This window comes from Branchiostoma belcheri, unplaced genomic scaffold (genome assembly GCF_001625305.1).
Source record: "Branchiostoma belcheri isolate BF01 breed outbred unplaced genomic scaffold, Haploidv18h27 scaffold88, whole genome shotgun sequence".
NCBI lineage: Eukaryota > Metazoa > Chordata > Leptocardii > Amphioxiformes > Branchiostomatidae > Branchiostoma > Branchiostoma belcheri.
The window spans coordinates 554,231-572,775 of record NW_017804553.1 but is presented as its reverse complement, the minus strand read 5'-3'; the positions used below and the strand labels follow the sequence as shown (position 1 = coordinate 572,775).

Sequence of the window (18,545 nt, the reverse complement as noted above, 5' to 3'; positions counted from 1 at the left end):
TGGAGGGAGGCATCGCTTTGTACTTCCAGGACTGTTTGTGGTCTCAGTTGAGCCCCGTTCGAGTTTGTTAGCGATTTCGGCCACCAACACAGATCCTGTCGTGCCATCGGAGAAAGACGCATCACACTGCTGTAGTGTCCCGACTTCTTGAGACCGAGACGTAGATCTTTCTGTAGGTAACGGTAGTGTAGGGGTGCCAGTGGCACCGCTTGGCTGGTTGAAGACAACAACCCTACTAGGCTCGCTAGTTCTTGAAGGGAGGCTTTTCCCTTCGATAGTAGGTTTTGACATCGATCCACTATCTTCAGTACTTTCTGGTCCGGCAGGAGGACTTCCATCTTCACTGAGCAAATAGTGAACCCTAGGAACTCCCTTGTTTGGGATGGTGTTAACTGCGACTTCTCCAAGTTGACTACAAACCCCAGGTTCTCTAAGAAGGACCGGGTCAGAGCCGTGTGCTCTCTGCATAGATCTGCACTTTGTGCCATTATCAATATATCGTCCAAATATATTACTAGCCGGACTCCGAGGGCTCGTAGCTGAGCCGCAATTGGCTTGAGAATCTTGGTAAAGACCCTGGGGGCCGAGGACAAACCGAAGGGAAGGACTGCAAACTCGTAAAGACTGTCTTTCCATATGAACCGTAGGTATTTCCTGTGATTGTGGAATATGGGTACGGTGAAGTAGGCATCCTTCAAATCTAGATTTGTCATATAATCCCCCGGTTGGAGGAGATCCAAGACCTTTTGGAATGTTTCCAATTTGCAATGTTTCTTGACAATGAAATTGTTCAAGTACTTGAGGTTGATAACTGGGCGAAGTTCTCCGCATTTTTTGGGGACAAGAAAAATTGAAGAGATGAACTGACCTGTTGTGGGTAAGGCTCTCTGGATAGCTCCTTTTGAGAGGAGTTTTTCCACCTCCTGGTCGATTAGAATTGTGTCTGAGCCGGGGCGAACTTTGGTGACCGGTATGTGGATTTGTGATGGTTGGGAGGAGAGTTCTAGACGGTAACCCTGGATGGTGTCCAATACCCAATTGTCCTGTGTAATCATACGCCAGTTGTGGACGAAATGGGCAGTTCGCCCCACGGAAGGGAGGTGACAAGTTGGAAGATGAAAGTTGTGGTACTGGAGAGAGGGTGGCCCAGGAGGTGGAGATCTTGGAGTGACTAGTCCTAGTTTTTTGGAGGGGAACGAAACCCCCCCGAGACTGAGTGTTAGCTTTCTTTTTGTGGTAGGGAGCCTTCTTGTGGTCTGAACGAAATCTACCCTTGGATTTGTTCCGAAAGTCTTTCTTTGGGTTGTACTTCTGGTTGTAGTGCCCTCCCGACGAGAAGACGCCTCCCAGAGCTTTCTTAGACGTGGAGGCATTCTTCACTTGGTTAACAAAATCATCCCCAAACAGATGTTTTGATGTGGGGTTATCCTCAGATAGGAGATGTTTTAGCTCCTTTTTCCCGACCAAATTGGCACACTGGTCTCTTCTATGTAGGGAAAAGTTGAAGGAGGCACTACCCAGCAGCACTAGAGCCGATTCTAAGGTCTCCACCACAAAATCCTTGTCACATGGACGGCGATCATATTTCAGTTCATACAAACAGTGCGTCAGTGGCTTAGCGACTTGCATAAAACGGCTATGTAGGCCCAATAATTTCCGTTCTCCCTCGGCTGTTTTGGATTCCAACAACGCCGATTGATCTGGGGGAAGGTTGGGGCACTCACGATGTCAATCAAGTTAGAGGGAACCGAATATTGCCCACACCGTTTCTCGTATTCCTCCTTAGGGAGGCGTCTAGTGAAAAGATCATTTAGGTACTTTTTTAGATCCTCCGAAGCAGGGGAAAGACCTGAATTACTCTCATTGTAAGGATTGTCAAATGACATACCTTCCTCCTCGGCCTCCTCGGAGGCCGATTGGTTCTCTTCCCCGTCCTCTGAGTCGCTTCCCGAGGCGTAGGACTGTGAGTCCGCGGAGCAAGAGGGTCCGGGACCGCCCGTTCGGTAGGATTGTATGGCTTGGAGAGCTGTCGTGACGTCCTGGAGGGTTCTCTCCATCGCCGACATTCTGCTCTCAAAGGCGCTAGTCGGTGGCGCTGGGAAGCCATATCCAAGCGGGGAAGGTGGAGGCGGCATGAAGTTGAACCACGGGTTGGGTCCGTAAGCCGCTGCGGCTGCCACATGTGGTCCGCCGCGCGGGAAGCCGCCTTGGGCGGGCTCCCTTTCCATGTGCGTCACGCTGGAGTCGCCTGCCCGGCGGGCAGCCGACCCGTCCCCACGACTCGTATCGACCGGAGCCGAGCACGAGCCGGAGCCGCCCGCTTGCCCGGCAAAATCGGCATTTTGTACGCGATTTTGGCCGAGAGGGACCTGGTTTTGCGAGGTGTCCGTCGGCATACCAGCGTCCCCATGGGAGGGAGAAAGCGCGGGGTCCGCTGACTTTCTCTCCTCCGCGTGACTCTCTTTCGCGGTTTTAGCGGGCTTTTGGGAGGTCCGAACCTCCCTCACATCCTGCGACGGTGTCTTGACTTTCTTGGAAGACATCCCGGTTGTATAAGGGTTGACAACGACGCGAAAAAACGGAATCAAGCTTGATGAAAAGCTGAGTACAACTCTCGACGTATTTCCAATATGGCGCGCCAAGGAAAAGAATGAGGACTAGGGCATTATGGGATAGGGGTAACCTTTGAACTTTGACTCTTGGCGTAGTATATGCAAATTAAGGAAAACTGCACATTAATCAGGTATTTGGCCAGTGATAGCACGAAGGGGAGCTGTGAGGGACAATTAAGGGACCATACAATGTATGGTTGTCAGATTTGTCTAAATGTTACCTCTAAATCTTCAAAACTCGGCGACAGCAAGTATGGTTAATAAAGGGTTACCCTATGCCGTTGGCTCTGTCATCTAACAGTGTGTTGAAGATTCCTGATTGGTCATGAATAGGCCAATCACAAATCCAGTATATTCAAGTCCCTGCCCTGATTGGTTAGGAACAAGCCAATCATATGCTACCATCCACTCAATATCATATCAAGGAAAATCTGAGGGTTGAATTTAGAACCTGAAATTGTTGCTGTTGCTATCATCTGAAGGACATGTTCCATGTAGGACTTTCCATGGGAATAAAAAAGATATGCACAAAACTGAGTTGGGAAGAATTTTTTTCCAATGGGAAGCTTTTGCTTTGCACAGCATTTGGATAGTGCAGTGTATGTTTTTCTTGATAGGATTTAAATTCGTACAATCTGATAGCCCCTACCAGGCTTTGGGAGGTGGCTGGAAAGAGTAGAAATTGGCCAAATAGATAACATGCCAAGGGAGTTGGTCCACTAATAAAGTACATTGGACTAACTCCCCTGGCATGTTATCTCTCTATTTGCCCAGTTTCTACTCTTTCCAGTCGCCTCCCAAAGCCTGGTAGAGACTAACAATCTACCACCACTTCTTTGAGATCTACAAAATGTGGACTATCACACACAGATCACAAGCAGCCATCACTTCTGACAATTCTCAAGTTTATTTATTGACAATATTACACATTCCTAATCACAGCTGTGGTCATCAGTGTGCAGCGAGACATTTGCTAGAACGTGTTCCAACCTTGCTATTGCAGACGGAGGAGGAATTATTCGTACCGTAATTACAGGAAAACAACTCTGTGGAAGTTGTCACAAATTTGCATACACCACGTTATACTCAAGTGTCAGAACTCTGCTGAAGTATTCTCTCTTTACCTGGGTTTAATTGTTACTAACAAGACATGTTGTTGCCTAGACAACATAGAGGTTTTGTATAAAAAAAGTTGAATTTTGTTGTTTAATGACGTTCAAAATTCGTTCCAAGGTTTTGATCTATGAGGGTCAAAAGACACACGAAAATCTTATTCTACAATAATACGAAATTCAGAAGACTTTGTTCGAAGAGCCTCAAAAAGTCACATGAAGAAAGACACCATCAACACAGAGGAAACTTCTTCCCACGGACAGCTAACCTGACTGTGCAGAAAAACGCGTTTTGTGAAGACAAGGTGGAAATGGCGGAAGTGGATGGATGGATGGCTCCAACTGGGTGGCAAACCAGTGTGAGGAAAGTCTTAGGCAGTCCTAGTGCTTTCGCCGCTTCGGCGACACAGATCTGAAAACAACAACAAGGACCATCAAGTTCTGTGTTCTTCTCAGTGTAACAAGAGATAACGACAACAGAAATTGAATGCAGAAAGGCCGAGTGTTAATTAAACATGCAAATGTGATGCAAAGTACATGTACAAAGACATAGACACGATCATGATGATTGCCACTCTGTAACTACGAAACGATAACGGCGTAAGATTAACACGTCAGCTCTATTGATGCCCTCAGAAATCACTAGACAGAGTTTAACTTGGGCTACAAGTTTGCGAGTGAAAAATATCAGTGGGAACACTGCAAACGTTGTAGCCTTCTTTACCTAAAGTCTGTCTACTGATAACGTCCTCTGGTAGTAGCTTGGTCTAGCTATAACCCTGGCAGATCGTGTTATAAGGGAAGAAGGGCGGTGGAAAATGTTTCGCACGTTTTTCCAGTCAACAGTTCACATTTTGGCACTTTCTTTTTCAAAATTAAAGATTAATTTTTTTTTTAAACCTGCTGCAATTTTTCTCTCCTCAAGTGACCCACCAAGAAAAAGCTACGACCAACCAAAGCTGCTATCAGGGATTAAACAATAAGGTAGGGCATGTTTTAAAAAGCTGCTTTTCAAAAACGGTTGCAACCAAAGCTTGTCCCATTGTCACTTGGCTGACAGCACAGGTAGGAAGGCAGAGCTGCCCCACTGGAAAAAAACAACTTACAAACATGTCGACAATGGGGAGAGCCTGCCTCTGGTTTACGCACCCTCCGCGCAAGGGAGAATGGAACTTGTCATTGCACAACCATCTTTGAAAAGGCCCTTCCTTAGCAAGTAGAGAAAAGAGAAAACTGTATACCACCTTGAGCGGGATCTAGACTTGTGTTTTCGACCGGACTTCTTACCAGACCTTTCGGGCGTGTAGGACCGGCTGTGCTTCCGCGAATCCGACCGGCTGGATTTGTGGGATTTCTTGGGCGTTCGCGAACGACTCCGACTCTGGTGGTGGTCCTTTTTCCGCTTTTCCCTGGGCGTGTCCTCGTAATCATCAGACTGCGAGCGGGATTCGTCCCCCTCCTCCCGACCCCCCTTCCTGTCCCTCCCGGCCCTGTCCCCTCTCGAACGCTTGTGTTTCGGGGACCTACTTTTCGACCGATGGCGACTACTCTTTGATTTGGAGAGAGAATCGCCACTTTCTGAACTGGCACTGGGTGATCTCTGCCTGTCCTTCTCCCTAACACTCTCCCTTCTATCCCTTCTCTTGTCCCTCTCTTCACTCCTGTCCCTCTTGTCCCTCTTCTTGTCCTTGTCCCTACCCCGCTTACTCTTCTTGTCCCTGTCCCTACTCCTACTTCTGTCCCTATGTCGCCTGTGCTCCCTATCCCTGTCCCTACTCCTGCTCCTCTCCCTACTCTCGCTTCTCTCCCTACGCCGCTTGTGTCTCGGAGACCGACTACGACTTCTGGAGTGTCTGCTCTTCCGTCTGGAAGAAACCTTACTGTCCTTACGTCGTTTCTTCCTAGACCTGTCCTCGGAGCTTGAGCTCGATTTCTCATCGTCGCTAGAACTACTGTCACTGCTACTATCTACCGAGTCACTGTCCTCTTCCTCCCTTTTCACAACTTCAACCGTAGATTTGCGTCGTTTTGGTACTTCGTCATTCTCCTCCCCCTCTTTCTCCCCTCCCCCCTCCTCCTGTTTTACTTCTTCCTGAGACCCCCTCTCCTCAGATTGACCCCTTTTCCCAAAATGGTTTTGCTCCTGGTTTTTCATCGCGGCGGGCAGCTGATCCCATTTGGAATGCTCCGCGGGTTTCCGTTCGAATTCCGGCTCCTTTTTGGGACTTACGGATTCGTTCCTGTTGACCTTGGGCTTGCGATCCTCCAGAAATATGTCATCTGGAAGGGACAACAGTGTTAAAAAAGATGCATTTTGCAGAGACATTTACAACATTGCAGAAGAAAAGTTCAAGAGTTTTGTGTTTACTACTGACTCTAGAACATACATGTATTGAGTAATTTTGCATGTATATTTCAAATTGCACGTAAAATGTTTGCCAACATGCAATTTTGTATATGTTGTGGGTTTATATCCAGACTTTTGAGTGTGTATTTGCAGAAAGTATTTCTGAATTGCAGAACAAAATTTTTGAATATGCTGTAAACTACCAATATACATCTTTACATATATAAACCTTCAAAAATATTTGAGTACACCACCCAGTATTTTGCGCCCTGCTGAGGATAGCTCAGGCCTAGGAAAAAAAAGTTGCGTTTCCTGTTTCAGTCCTGAAAAAAGTAGGGTCGGTAGGTAGGGAATATCTTTTTTTTTATAGACTTCAGTGATATCTATATAGGTGTCCAACTTATACAATACAGTTTAGCAAAGTGAAACTTGTATGTGTTGTCAGATCGTGGAGCTAGAAAAGGTCGAAAATTTATGGCCCTTGCAGGGTCCACCAAAAAAAAATAGGTCGGCAATTTTTTCTAGGGACGGTCGGTTTTACTAGACATAATGGAGGAAATACAGCACACAAAAAAAAAGGCCACCTATTCCCAAAAATGAATTGCAAGTGCTGCAATCTTATCCTCCCAGAAGAAGCCCTTACCGGTGTCCGGTTCCTGTGCGATGAGCAGCTCCCTCTGGCGCTGCAGTTCCTGCTTCCTGCGGATGGTCTCCATCAGCTCCACGTCCGAGTCCACTTCCTCGTCCTCCTCCCCTCCGCTCGAGTCCTCGCTGTCCGACCCGTACGCACCGATACCTGCCGAGCAGACGCAGTGAACAGTTATACAGGGTGGTCAGGAAAGGGATGTGAAGTTTCTTGTCAATATACGATTGTAGGATCCATCGGTATAGGTTAGACATCCAGCTAAGATATGCCAGAAACAGTTACTCAAGCAACTGGATATGATTTTGGACACAGACAGACATTTCAGTAGCATCCACTACCTTTCGTCAGTGACACTGACATTGTAGGATCCATTTTGTGGCACCTTTATTACTCAAAATTGTGAAACCTGATATCCAAAACCGACAAGGTGATGTTCAATTTCATATCAAGCTACCAATGTAGCTACCATACTCATTGCTGTGGCATTTTTTAATTGAGTCACACAAAATTGTCTTTGTGTCTGAAATCTAAAAGCTTTTTTGGTTTTATTATCAGGACTAATGTTGAAAAGCATCATTTGATTAAGTTTTAACAACTCAGAAGAGAGAAAACCTACATGTTTTATTTTTCGCTAGTCAAAGATATTGCAACATTAGCTCTTGTACTTGACACTCCCTGTCTCTTATTAGAGTTTCATTAGTAATTCCAAAAGACAGAAAACATGGCTTGCACTTGAAATGCGGGATCTGGACTATCTCAGGGTTTGCTGCACAATCTTTACCTGCACACAGATTAACCAGCAAAGAAAGAAAGCCTGAGATCTGGGTGCTTAATGGCTCTCTCAGAGGAAGGGAAAGAACAGAAGGGCAAAGCAGTTCAGCTTGAAATAAAAGATTGATCAGAAGCTTAATATATAGAAGGCTTGAAGGGATACTGCTTTTGTAGAATGGATATGGCGTAAGGAAAAGATTTTATGTCCTGGATGTCATATGTGATTACGACAGGAAAGGTAGAAGCTTAGCAGAGCAACACAGTTTGGTTTAAAAGATCCCAGATAGCGAGAGGCAAGAGTTATGAGAAAGCAAGCGGTTGGGAGAGCAGAGTAGCAAGTTGGGGAGCCATCCTGGCGAAAACTACTATTATGTCTACAAAAAGCAGCAATTTTTGTGCCCATACCTCAAACACTTGAGACAATAAGGTAACAAAGAGATACTCACCGAGGCTGCTGATAGAAGCCAGAGCAGTGGACTGTGCTAGCTGCTTTGCAGGGGCTTAGGTTTATAACAGGACAAATGTTAATGCATGGACACCAAAAACACTGTCACTGACTCTACAGCGATGGCTGCGGGCGTGTGTGGCGCCGGCAGAGGGAAGTCCGACGTTCCGCGTGGCTGTAGCCACTCCTGAAAAACACTGAGTCACGGTGCACACCTACAACACCTACATCTCTACTCCAGTCAGTCTTACAATGCCAGAATTATGTACTGTACCTGCTTGGTAATATCAGATAATAGGACTGCCCAAGGCAAAGGAAACTGAAGAAATTTTCTCCAGCTTCTCAACCTTTTTTAAGGAGCATTGGCCACATAAGATTGAAAATACTTTTGACACAAGTTATCCTTGGACATTCCTGAACTGTACACAAATATTGCTGAAGACAACTTTCATATCAACTGATTCAACACTTCACGTGTTCAAAGCTTCCACCTCTTGTAAATTTTATACAATTCTTATCAAATTTGACTGTAACTGATTTTGCTACAAGCCCTACACAGTACAAAAGCTGTAATAACAATCAGACATCATCATAATGAGAACATTACAAAGATATCAAGCCTTACAGAAAACCAATGAGGGCTGGGTTCAATTGGAGTACCTTTTGCCACTTTCTCTTTCGCCCTCTGGTAGACTTCCCGAGCCACCTTGGCCATTTCTTCGTTCGTCACTTCTAACAGCACTTCAGTCAGCATCTGTCGTACTTTCAGAGCCTGTCATAAAAGCCAGGATAGAGGTTTAGACTTGATAGACATCATTACTATTTACTCAAAACAGAAATCAAACAGAACCTGTCTAAAAATAGTCTTTATAAAATACTCCCCAATGTTTTGGATTTTTTTCTAATCAATACAAAGTGAGCCTGGTGTAAGCATTGATACAATGAGTGTTGGCTCAATCACTATATTACCACATTAAAACAACTCAAAGTTACTTAATTACACACATTGTGTTCATTGTTATCATTACCTCTATCAATAACATAATAGATAAATGTATAATAAATCATCAATAAAGTAGAAAAGCTTTAAGAAGAGTTCAGCAGGAATCTGTTTAACGCATTCTTGACTTTGGTCTTGACTTAGGAATGACATCAAGGAATATTAGGAATGTTAACAAAGATTCAAACTGCCACATTAAAACGGTCAATTGCCACACTTACAAATTCCATCTGTTTTTCCTCCTCGGATTTTTCCTCCTCCTCTTCACTGTCATCCCATCTGTTCTTGGCCGGCTGCTCGTCTCCCGATTCTTCCGAAGGTTTGGACTTCTCTGCTTCTTCCTCATCAGAGTCCTTCAAGACAAGGATAAGATTACAGTTAACATTTCCTGCAACATATTGAGAAAACTCAACACTGTTTCTGTGATATTTGATTGCAGCTGTTTTGGCAAGTAAAGTTTTAGACTTGTTTGCGTCTCAAATAAGAAAGTCCAAAATTATGACCATGAAAAGGTTGCAGTCGGCAAACACACTAGTCTTCTACATAGTTGGCGAGTACAAGCTACACATCAAACACGGTCATTTTATCAAGAAGTGTGGTGGGTTCTTTTAAAAGCTCAAGATGTGTGTCTCATCAAATAAAGAAAGAAAACTGTGGCCATATTGTCTAAAAGAGGAGGTGCTAACCACTCGACACTTGCCAGAATTCAACCCCCCAAACCTGGGGACTGAAAAGAGTGATTACTTCAAACTAAACTGCCGCGTACTCACATATTTGCTCTTCAGCAGAGATTTTGGGGACACTGCCTGTGTGTCGTCTCCCAGTCCTTCTTTCTCTCCCTCCTTCTGCTGCTCCAGTCTCTGGGCATGTTCTCTCTCCCTCTGCTCCTTCTCCTGTGCCTTCTGTTTCTCTCGCTCCATCTTCTCCAGACCTTCTCGTATCCACGCTGGGAGGATCTTACGTTTGGCAGCATCTGGGGAAGAAGACAGAAATCGGTCAAGATAGAGCAGCTAACTCATCTTATTTCTGTATTCTTTTACCAGGGTGGCACTCATCAGTGACTTGCCACTGTTCCGAGTGGCCCTGGGTAATTAGAATCAACACAGGATGCAAGCTAAGATGAAAAAGTCATCATCTGCAAATCATTTCTTGAGACTTATAGAAAGGGGTATCAAAATGATTGGCTTTCTGCACTTGTGGTCACATGTGTTTGTTAATTTTACCTCTGCAAAAGTAACTACATGTAAGTAGAAGTAAGTAAAGAAAAGAAGTGATTAGACATTGGGGAAGACCTTGATGTAGATTGCATCCTTTGATACCATGCACAGTATACTGTGGTTGACAAGTAAGACAGTAGTTTATGAAGTACATGTATATGGAACCTGTTTTGCAGTTATTGTCACACATTATGTGTTTGCTAATTTTACCTCTGCAAAGTCAGGCAAGTCAAGGAGAGAAGTGATTAAACATTGGAAATGTTCTGGATTCAGATTGATATTGTGCACAGTATACTATGATTGAGAAGTGAGACAGCAGCTTATGAAATGTATGGCACCTGTTTTACAGTTGTTGTCACACATTACTATTAGTGTTACTGTTAGGGTTAACAACCTAACACCCAGTGCTGTGAACCTACCTATGGTTGCAGCTGCCCCCCCAGCCGGGGAGGGGGGTGACCGGTCTCTCCGCTGTTCCCGCTCCCTCCCCGGCCCCCTGAACTCGCGTTCCCTGGGAGGGGGTACGGGGGCAGGACCCCCCTGCCAGTACTGGTTGTACATCTCACCATAGCCCTGAGGAATAACACAAACATTTAGGAATGTCAGAATGGGAACTTGAAGTTGAACAAACTTTGGAAGCTTTCCATTTTATCTTGTAACTCAATCATTTGACTCAATTCATTGTCATGTATTCTACATTCTTCTAATTACATGTACTGGAAATTTAGTGTACAGTAATACTTTGTGTTACTCTTAAACATAGCATAGCCAGCCTTCCTGAATTCAGCATCAAGTGTTACTGATTAATATATAGACTTTTCTATTTCTATGTGGTACTGGTCAAAACCCTTCACTGGGGCATCACGACCAGGGTGCTGGGTGCACGGCTAAGTGCGGCCGGTGGGGTGATGGTGCTGAAAAGAAAACATGAAAACGACAAAGTGCAAAAAAGAAAAAAAAAATGTAGCATTAAGAATTAGAATGAAACGGTTTGGTATTCAATACTCCATGTTTTACATCTTCTAGACGACTTTTGGTCACATAGGCATTTAGCCCACCTTCCCTATACAGACCCCCTGTATTACACAGCAGTAAAAACCTGACCTGTGGCTGGTAGCCATACTGCCCCGCTGGAGCCGTCCCGGCCCCTCCATGATTGTAGTCAAACCTCTCGGGTGGGGGGAACTGGCTGCCGTGGTTGTGGTCGAAGCTCTGCATGCCCCCGTGTCCGTAGTCGAACGTCTGGGGCTGGGAGCCCTCCTCCCCGGGGGGTGGGGGCTGGGTGTTGGGCGGAGCCATCCAGCCGGCCTGCATGGGGGGCCAGGCTGTGGGGAGGAAGGACACAAGTCAGCATACCTTTACAGGCAGGTGATTATTTCATACCTTACCTACCTTATTTCAAACCTGTTCAGACACAGGCAACTTTTTACTTGGTTCTACTACATTAAGAAAACTATGTTTCAAGACCATAGGAGACTGTTGATATTGACTGAAATTATCCTATCATTGTTTTATCATCTCCTCATTTATTAAAATAAAGATCACGTTGTGCTTGATCATGTAACATTGTCATATTCTAGATATACGATAAACTTAGTGACTAGACCCATTTTCCATTGTCTTGGAAGTTAGAACTTAATCCTACCAAAATATGAAAAGTAAGTAGACTCTATTTTGTAATTAGTGGTACATTCTACAAGTCATTCTCACTCGATTCTTCTAAACACATGATTCTGGCTTGATCAGACTGAAACTTGCCACTAAAGTGAAAGAAAAGAAAAGTGTTTGTTCCCGCACCTGGCGCCCATGTGTCTGACATGTAAGGCTGCATATTAGCCTGACTATACCCCATGCCTCCTGTAGGAATCCCACTCCCATTAGTATCACCGGGCATACTCGCGGGCGGCTGGCCTTCCGAGGTGACCGGCGGCGCGGCTCCCTCCGAGGGCGGCGGCTGGACAGCGGGCGGTTGCTGCACCGTCATGGCTTCCTGGGCCTCCTTCTGGGCGATCCACTGCTGAGCTAGGGCGGCCCAGTCTATCGTGCCTTAAGTGTACAAGAAATGTTAGAACCCAGAGATCCACTGCTGAGCTAGGGCGGCCCAGTCTATCGTGCCTGTAGCGCATGTAGAAAATGTTAGGACAAACCCAGAGACTGTTACCATGAATTTACGTTCGCCTGGTGGTGCCCTAAAAATCTTCAGAAAGATGCATAGAAAGTAAAAACACCCACCATAGAATGTCATAAATTAATGATTTTACTGTACCATCCTAATGTTGAATAATTGGTAGCAATTTGAGGTATTTTACCACTAAAAAATGCAGCGCCCCGCGGTCACTGAAACCAGTTAGTGGACAGTCCACTTAGTGGCTGAGCAGCTTTTGTGCTACTGTATCAGTTTCTTGTGGACTACCACTACCAGGGCTCAAAATTCTTTATTTCTTTTTTCTGCAACAAGTTGTGGTTGTTAATATCTTTTTCTTAAGTCAGTGCCATCTCAAAATCATCTCTGCATATCATGGATTGCTGGTATCTGTAGTCCTCTGGAGAAAACTCACCATCTGAAGACTGTGGGTACATGGGGTTGGGCTGTGTGGCAGGCCACTGCCCCCATTGCTGGGCCTGAGCAGGCCACATGTCTCTCCCTCAACTAGAGCCTGGTCCTGGATGGGTCTAGAAATAATACTAGTAAGCACAATGACAATGACCTTTATTGCATATTCACGCCCCGCATGGGCAAAATGTGTCCGGACTTGCAGGGGTTTCCTATATTGCGACATAAATCGCCTTGACATTTACAAAAAAGAAATTGACCTAGGAACATTCAAAATGTTCCCTTTTCCTTTGCTACATCAAAAGTCCAATTGCTATATACCTACCTACCTAGTCCAATGACCGACACTGCTAATTGCTATTTAACACCATTAAAAACTACGTAAAATACTACAAAGATTCAGAATTTCTGGAGGGTAATGGAAATAATTCATTAGACTTGATTAGTCAAAACAAAGAGTATTATTCACTTTTAGGACAATTATGGGAAGAACAGTAGTTAAAAGTAAGCTGATGCCTTAGGGCACTGTAAACTATTTATTTTATGGCACCTCTGTTTCACCTTTCGATCTTGCAGTACGTGTGTGAATTTAACTTATAGTACTTAACAAATTATATGAAAAGTATAAAGTACTATCATCGACTAGATGATCTATAAGTCTCTAAGTCTACTCAAGTATCTTCAAACATGGATGATCCTTGAGGCTTCTTGCTCTACCGTAAGATCTAGCTAGCACGCCCCCTCCCGTGACATAGATAAATTCGTCCCATTCCAAGGTAACCGTGGCGTTAGCAAAACTCCGAAAAAAAGGCTGGTTCTTTCTTCTTGACCACATTCTATTCCTGTAAAAACTAACAGCAAGTCAAACCTACTACCGTCAGCGCAAAAAGAGGGTACAAATCGGACCCCAGGTCGGTGTAACCCCGCTGATCACGTACAGATATAACTCAGGTCAGCACAGACGATCGTTCAAACAGATCGGAAACACCAGACAAAATGGCGGCAAGCGAGATCCACCAAACAAATTCCACTTTCCTCGACTACGCGGAGATATCAAACCATCCCATCCCTTCAGATCCCTGCTAAGGAAGTGGGTGTACACTCTATGTAGATGTAGGTGTCCTGAAACCCCCATAAAACAGAAAGAATTTGACATGAAAAAGAGACCTCGCTCGCACTCGGCTGACTGCCTCCGTCTCTCGCCGTCATCAGGCGAATATTACCGACCATCTCCGGAAATTACCGAATCATACAGATGTTCCATTCCAAAAGGGGTTGGAAACTACTCTTTTATTTTCCCTCCATACTGAATATCTTCACCAAAATGACCTTAATAAAAGAGTTTTCTAACATTTTAAATTTATACATTTGAATTTTATCCGCAAACATTATCTAGAATATTCAGTATAGATCAATAAAACAGTGGATATCCAAATATTTTACATCCCCCGAGCTAGGAGTGGACCTGGCTAAACATTTCCCATCACACCTGGCGAAAGTCATGCCGTGACCTTTCACCCTTGATTGATGTTATGGTTCCGGGTCGGAGTTTAATTCTGACCAGGGTTCCAAATAGTGCGCAGTAAATCGCCGGATCTGCGAGGTTGTCACGCTAGGTTTGGCTCCCCATAGCTCGGCGATCGCTGTAGATTTTCAACTACGTTTCGAATTGATCAAAAAGCCTTGGGATTGTAGTGTTTTTCGGCGCGGTGAAGTTGGACGGCCAGCGAAGCGTTTTTGGTATTAGTCCGCGAGCAAGGGTGATGCGGTTTGTCGCCTGATGACCCAAATAGCTGCGTTCTATGTGGAATTTCTAGGGGTTCGCGTCACCGGATTTTGCGAAAAACTTATCGCAACAACCTATATTTTTTTTCTGTTTTTCAGAAACAGAAAGTAGTAAGCTATTTCAGCATATAAGCCGTTAGCCTGGGAAAATTCGTTTTTTCCAAGCAGGTCCGTTGAAAAAACTGCAAAAAAACTACATTTTTCGTATCCAAAATTTACGTTTAACTACAGTTTCTACCCAAATTATAGAGTCGACGGACAATAACCAAAATTGTATCGGAAGCCGGTTGGAAACCTCCGTTGACTGATGTAATGAGATTTCCCGGCGTACTTTTTTTGGCGGAGTTATAGCCCTTCGGTCTGAGGGTGTCCGCCGGATCCAAAATCGTGAAAAAAACTCCGGTCCGAGACCTTATGAAAGACTTGCATGCTTTATTACAAATCTGAGGAAAATGCACCCGTGTAAACTCTGTGGAAGGATGATCAGCGTGTTTCTACGGTCCAACAGAGCCCCACTGCTGCGTTTAAATGGTGTATTGAATACGACGAGGAGAAATACTTCATTCAGCCTTAGGTAGGGCATACTATAACCATGTCTCATTTTTCTACCTCCATGCTATAACGTTATTAAACGTTAACGTTACCTTTCCCAAACCTGCACATGTACGTATCAAGGATGAAGGAGGTTAAAAATCCAGAAGGATCAAAAAAGGAAAGGATAATGAAAAAAAATTGAGAAAAAACTTAAACTAAAAATAAAGGTGATTGATTGATTGATTGATTGATTGATTGATTGGTTGATTGATATTTGATGGATGGATGGATGGATGGATGGATGGATGGATGGATGGATGGATGGATGGATGGATGGATGGATGGGTGGATGGATGGATGGGTGGATGGGTGGGTGGGTGGATGGATGGGTGGATGGGTGGGTGGATGGATGGATGGATGGATGGATGGATGGATGGATGGATGGATGGATGGATGGATGGATGGATGGATGGATGGATGGATCTATTGGCTGTGGTTACCAAATCAAAGTCATGTTGTTTGGCATTTTAGGTACTGCAGCAGTACAGCTGAATATTCCAGCAGTGAGTCAGCAGCGAAGAAGAAGAAAACCAGCATAAACCCTGAAGAAGTGAAGAAGTTCAATGCCCTGGCCAGTAAATGGTGGGACACGAAGGTGAGGAGTGTACATGCAGTTCTTCTTTTCGCTTTCATTTCGCCTTCTACTAGCTGAATATTCTGCTGCCTTTTTGTGGCTAATACGAGATGGGGTTTGCCAGGCCTCCATCCAGGAAAGTCTTGTAATTAAAGTGCTGTTCCCAAGGGCACAAGATCAGTGACATGGCAGGGTTCGAACCCGAGACCTCTTGGTTCTGAGCCGAATGCTCTGCCAGTACGCCACATGACCTGAAGTTCCATCCTGTTTCTCCATTCTTAGGCCAGTCATGCCTTAGGGAGTTCGCAGCTATGACATACATTTCCCTTTCTGTTTCCCAGGGTGAACTGAAGGCCCTGCACACCATGAACAGACTGAGAGTTCCCCTGATCAGAGACACGTTGATGAAGCATCACAGTGTCAGCAGGAAGAGTCGGCCACTGGAGGGACTGAGGATCCTGGATGTGGGGTGTGGAGGAGGGATTCTGTCTGTGGTAAGGTGTAATATTAATCTTGTGGCTATACAAATTACAGTAACTAGAAATCAGGCCTTTTTCAGTTTGAGACTAAAATTTTCAGCATATGCACAAGATAGAAGCTGTCGTTCCTGTTCATTACTTTGGCAGATTTAGAAGTGTAACAAGGATGATGGAATAACTAGTCCTGTTCCTGGTTTTCCACAAGTATATTTTTCTCACATTACATATAATTCATGTCCATTATCACTTGCTAGAGGCAAGAGTCACAAAATACATTTTTGTAGTTAGAATTTTTGGTTTCAAATCTCGACAACCAAGCAGATGTGATTTTCTCCTGCCACAGCCCCTAGCAAAGCTGGGTGCCCAGGTGACAGGTCTGGATGCCTCGGAGGAAGCTGTGAAGGCTGCTGCTGCACACATGGCTCACGACCCTTCACTCAAGGACACACTCACCTTCACCCATGGGACAGTGGAGGACTTGGTCGCATCAGAAGTCAGGGATTACTACGATGCTTTGGTGGCATCAGAAGTTATAGAACATGTGGATGCACTGGATGACTTTATAGGCTCAAGCTGTGACCTTGTCAAGGTGGGTTTACAGAACAACTTCTGTCATTGCATCGGCTCACACTTCCCCAGCTTCTTTCTCATCTAAATCAAAGTCTTAGGATAACCAGAGCTCCATTTTCCTAAAACATAAGCCCCAACCTCCAGGTTTCAATGTCCTGCTACATATAATTTTGGATATTTTTTATATCCTTGTTACCAGAACTTGCCTTTGACTAGATATAGGTAACCTTGTCTGCAGATGTATGTCATGCTGATTGCAGCAAAACTGACAAAATGACAAAAAATGTTTGTATTTTCCAGCCTGGAGGATCACTGTTCTTCACTACCATCAACCGTACGAACCAGTCGTACTACCTGGCAGTGATAGCAGCAGAGTACATAGTCCGTGTCGTGCCCAGAGGAACACACAACTGGAACAAGTTTGTCCCTCCAGAGGAGCTGAAAGAAGAACTGAGAGCTAGTGAGTTTTTGATTGTCTCCCTCCCTCACTGCAATGTTTTGCTAGCAGTATGTAAAAAGGACTAGAAAATCACAGACTTAATAGTAGCAAACATTTTCCTACCTAAGGGCCCATTATTGAAAGAATATTTTTAAAGTCTCAATGTCTTGCATTGTGACATCATGTTACAGTTTTAGATTTAGAAATAGAAGTCTTTATAATCAATTTTATGCTGACAAAGACAACTTGAATTTTCATCCTTTTCAGATAACTGCCACCCCCGCCTGATCCATGGTATGTCCTACAACCCCTTCTTGAACCACTGGAGTTGGACAGGCTCCACGGAGATGAACTACGCCCTACATGCTATCAAGGATGACCCAGAAGCAACACATAAAGACAGTTGAAAAGAGAACTGAGATTTCCCAGAGATGTACATGTACTGTTGGATGGAGGCTCTGTAGGGTACATGTACATGTTTAAGACTCAAAGTTTTAACTTCTTTGATAAGACTTGACCTTATCTAAGCATCTCAGGTTGCCCAGATCTGAATCGCACAGGATGTTAACTAACTCTCATGGTGTAATGTTAACACACCCACAATGTATGTAAAACTGGGAAGTACAACCTCCATACAGATATTCTTGCATTGGAGGTGAATGTACTTTTGTGCAAGTACAGCAGGTACATAAATCTTTGTAGTCAACTGTATAAACACTGTGTTGGTTTTGTTGGTGCTTGCTTGCAAAATGTTCAAATAAGGATCAGACCAATTGCAGTATTTCATGAATAAACAAAGATTCAAACAATTAATCATGTATTTGTGTGGCTTAATACCAAGTGTGACTGGTGCTATCTGTGGTATAAAGCACAATATGTACATGTATATTGTACATCAGAGTGCTCAATGGTTGTGTAAAACAGAATTTGCAAGCTAGTGTCCTTTACAAGAAGCCCATGGGATTTAAGTTTTTAACATAAATGACTTTTAATGCTAAAGACTTTCTTTTTGACATTGTGTTTATTAGGACATAAAAACAGTACAATCAGACAAATGATTCTTGTCAAAATGGTTTATTAACATTCAGAATACAATTTTCAACATATTTGCCTATCAAAATTGCAGATATTTACAAAGTTCCTTACACAGGTTAATCAAACAACTGGATAAATTCTCTTCAAGTGTCAGGCATTTCTAATTTAGCATCCACTATCTTTCATCTTTGACTGATGAAAGATATTGGATGCTATCTGAACCAACTTTATCCAGTTGCTTGACTTATTTTGTATTATTTTGTAATATTCTACCCGAATGACTAACCTTCATCAACATTTTTTACACAAGTCTCTGACAAGTCAATATTCAATCTCATCTCTGCAAGATCCGTGTTTTAATAAGT

At 44.0% G+C, this 18,545-nt stretch overlaps 2 protein-coding genes across 4 annotated transcripts; one reads left to right on the top strand and one right to left on the bottom strand.

The window, feature by feature from the left end:
* Positions 1–3,503: 3,503 nt before the first annotated feature.
* On the bottom strand, positions 3,504–13,943 carry LOC109487399 (arginine/serine-rich protein PNISR-like). 3 transcript variants are annotated; one of them, XM_019791387.1, is made up of 12 exons: positions 13,872–13,943; positions 12,709–12,823; positions 11,948–12,196; positions 11,255–11,475; positions 10,570–10,723; positions 9,704–9,906; positions 9,155–9,286; positions 8,594–8,705; positions 7,935–7,988; positions 6,715–6,867; positions 4,969–6,004; positions 3,504–4,136 (listed from the first exon to the last, which is right to left on the bottom strand). In XM_019791387.1, the coding sequence occupies exons 2-12, from the start codon at positions 12,785–12,787 to the stop codon at positions 4,106–4,108; spliced, it is 2,424 nt and encodes an 807-aa protein (XP_019646946.1). In that variant the 5' UTR covers positions 12,788–12,823; positions 13,872–13,943; the 3' UTR covers positions 3,504–4,105. The 3 variants fall into 3 exon arrangements, with proteins under 3 accessions (XP_019646946.1, XP_019646945.1, XP_019646947.1); XM_019791386.1 differs by lacking the exon at positions 3,504–4,136 and having other exon boundaries at positions 4,634–6,004; XM_019791388.1 differs by lacking the exon at positions 3,504–4,136 and having other exon boundaries at positions 4,634–6,004; positions 12,047–12,196.
* Positions 13,944–14,907: 964 nt separating this feature from the next.
* LOC109487400 (ubiquinone biosynthesis O-methyltransferase, mitochondrial-like) lies at positions 14,908–17,689 on the top strand. The gene is made up of 6 exons (XM_019791389.1): positions 14,908–15,063; positions 15,555–15,678; positions 15,999–16,151; positions 16,480–16,725; positions 17,007–17,166; positions 17,413–17,689. The coding sequence occupies exons 1-6, from the start codon at positions 14,942–14,944 to the stop codon at positions 17,550–17,552; spliced, it is 945 nt and encodes a 314-aa protein (XP_019646948.1). The 5' UTR covers positions 14,908–14,941; the 3' UTR covers positions 17,553–17,689.
* Positions 17,690–18,545: the final 856 nt, after the last annotated feature.

Coding starts and splice junctions, on each gene's coding strand:
- LOC109487399 (XM_019791386.1), bottom strand. CDS start 12,787: ATGTGGCCTGCTCAGGCCCAGCAATGGGGGCAGTGGCCTGCCACACAG. Junction 12,197..12,708: donor GTACCCACAGTCTTCAGATG/GTGAGTTTTCTC, acceptor TGTACACTTAAG/GCACGATAGACTGGGCCGCC. Junction 6,868..7,934: donor GGCTTCTATCAGCAGCCTCG/GTGAGTATCTCT, acceptor TCTGCTCGGCAG/GTATCGGTGCGTACGGGTCG.
- LOC109487400 (XM_019791389.1), top strand. CDS start 14,942: ATGCACCCGTGTAAACTCTGTGGAAGGATGATCAGCGTGTTTCTACGG. Junction 15,064..15,554: donor AATACTTCATTCAGCCTTAG/GTAGGGCATACT, acceptor TTGGCATTTTAG/GTACTGCAGCAGTACAGCTG. Junction 15,679..15,998: donor GTAAATGGTGGGACACGAAG/GTGAGGAGTGTA, acceptor TCTGTTTCCCAG/GGTGAACTGAAGGCCCTGCA.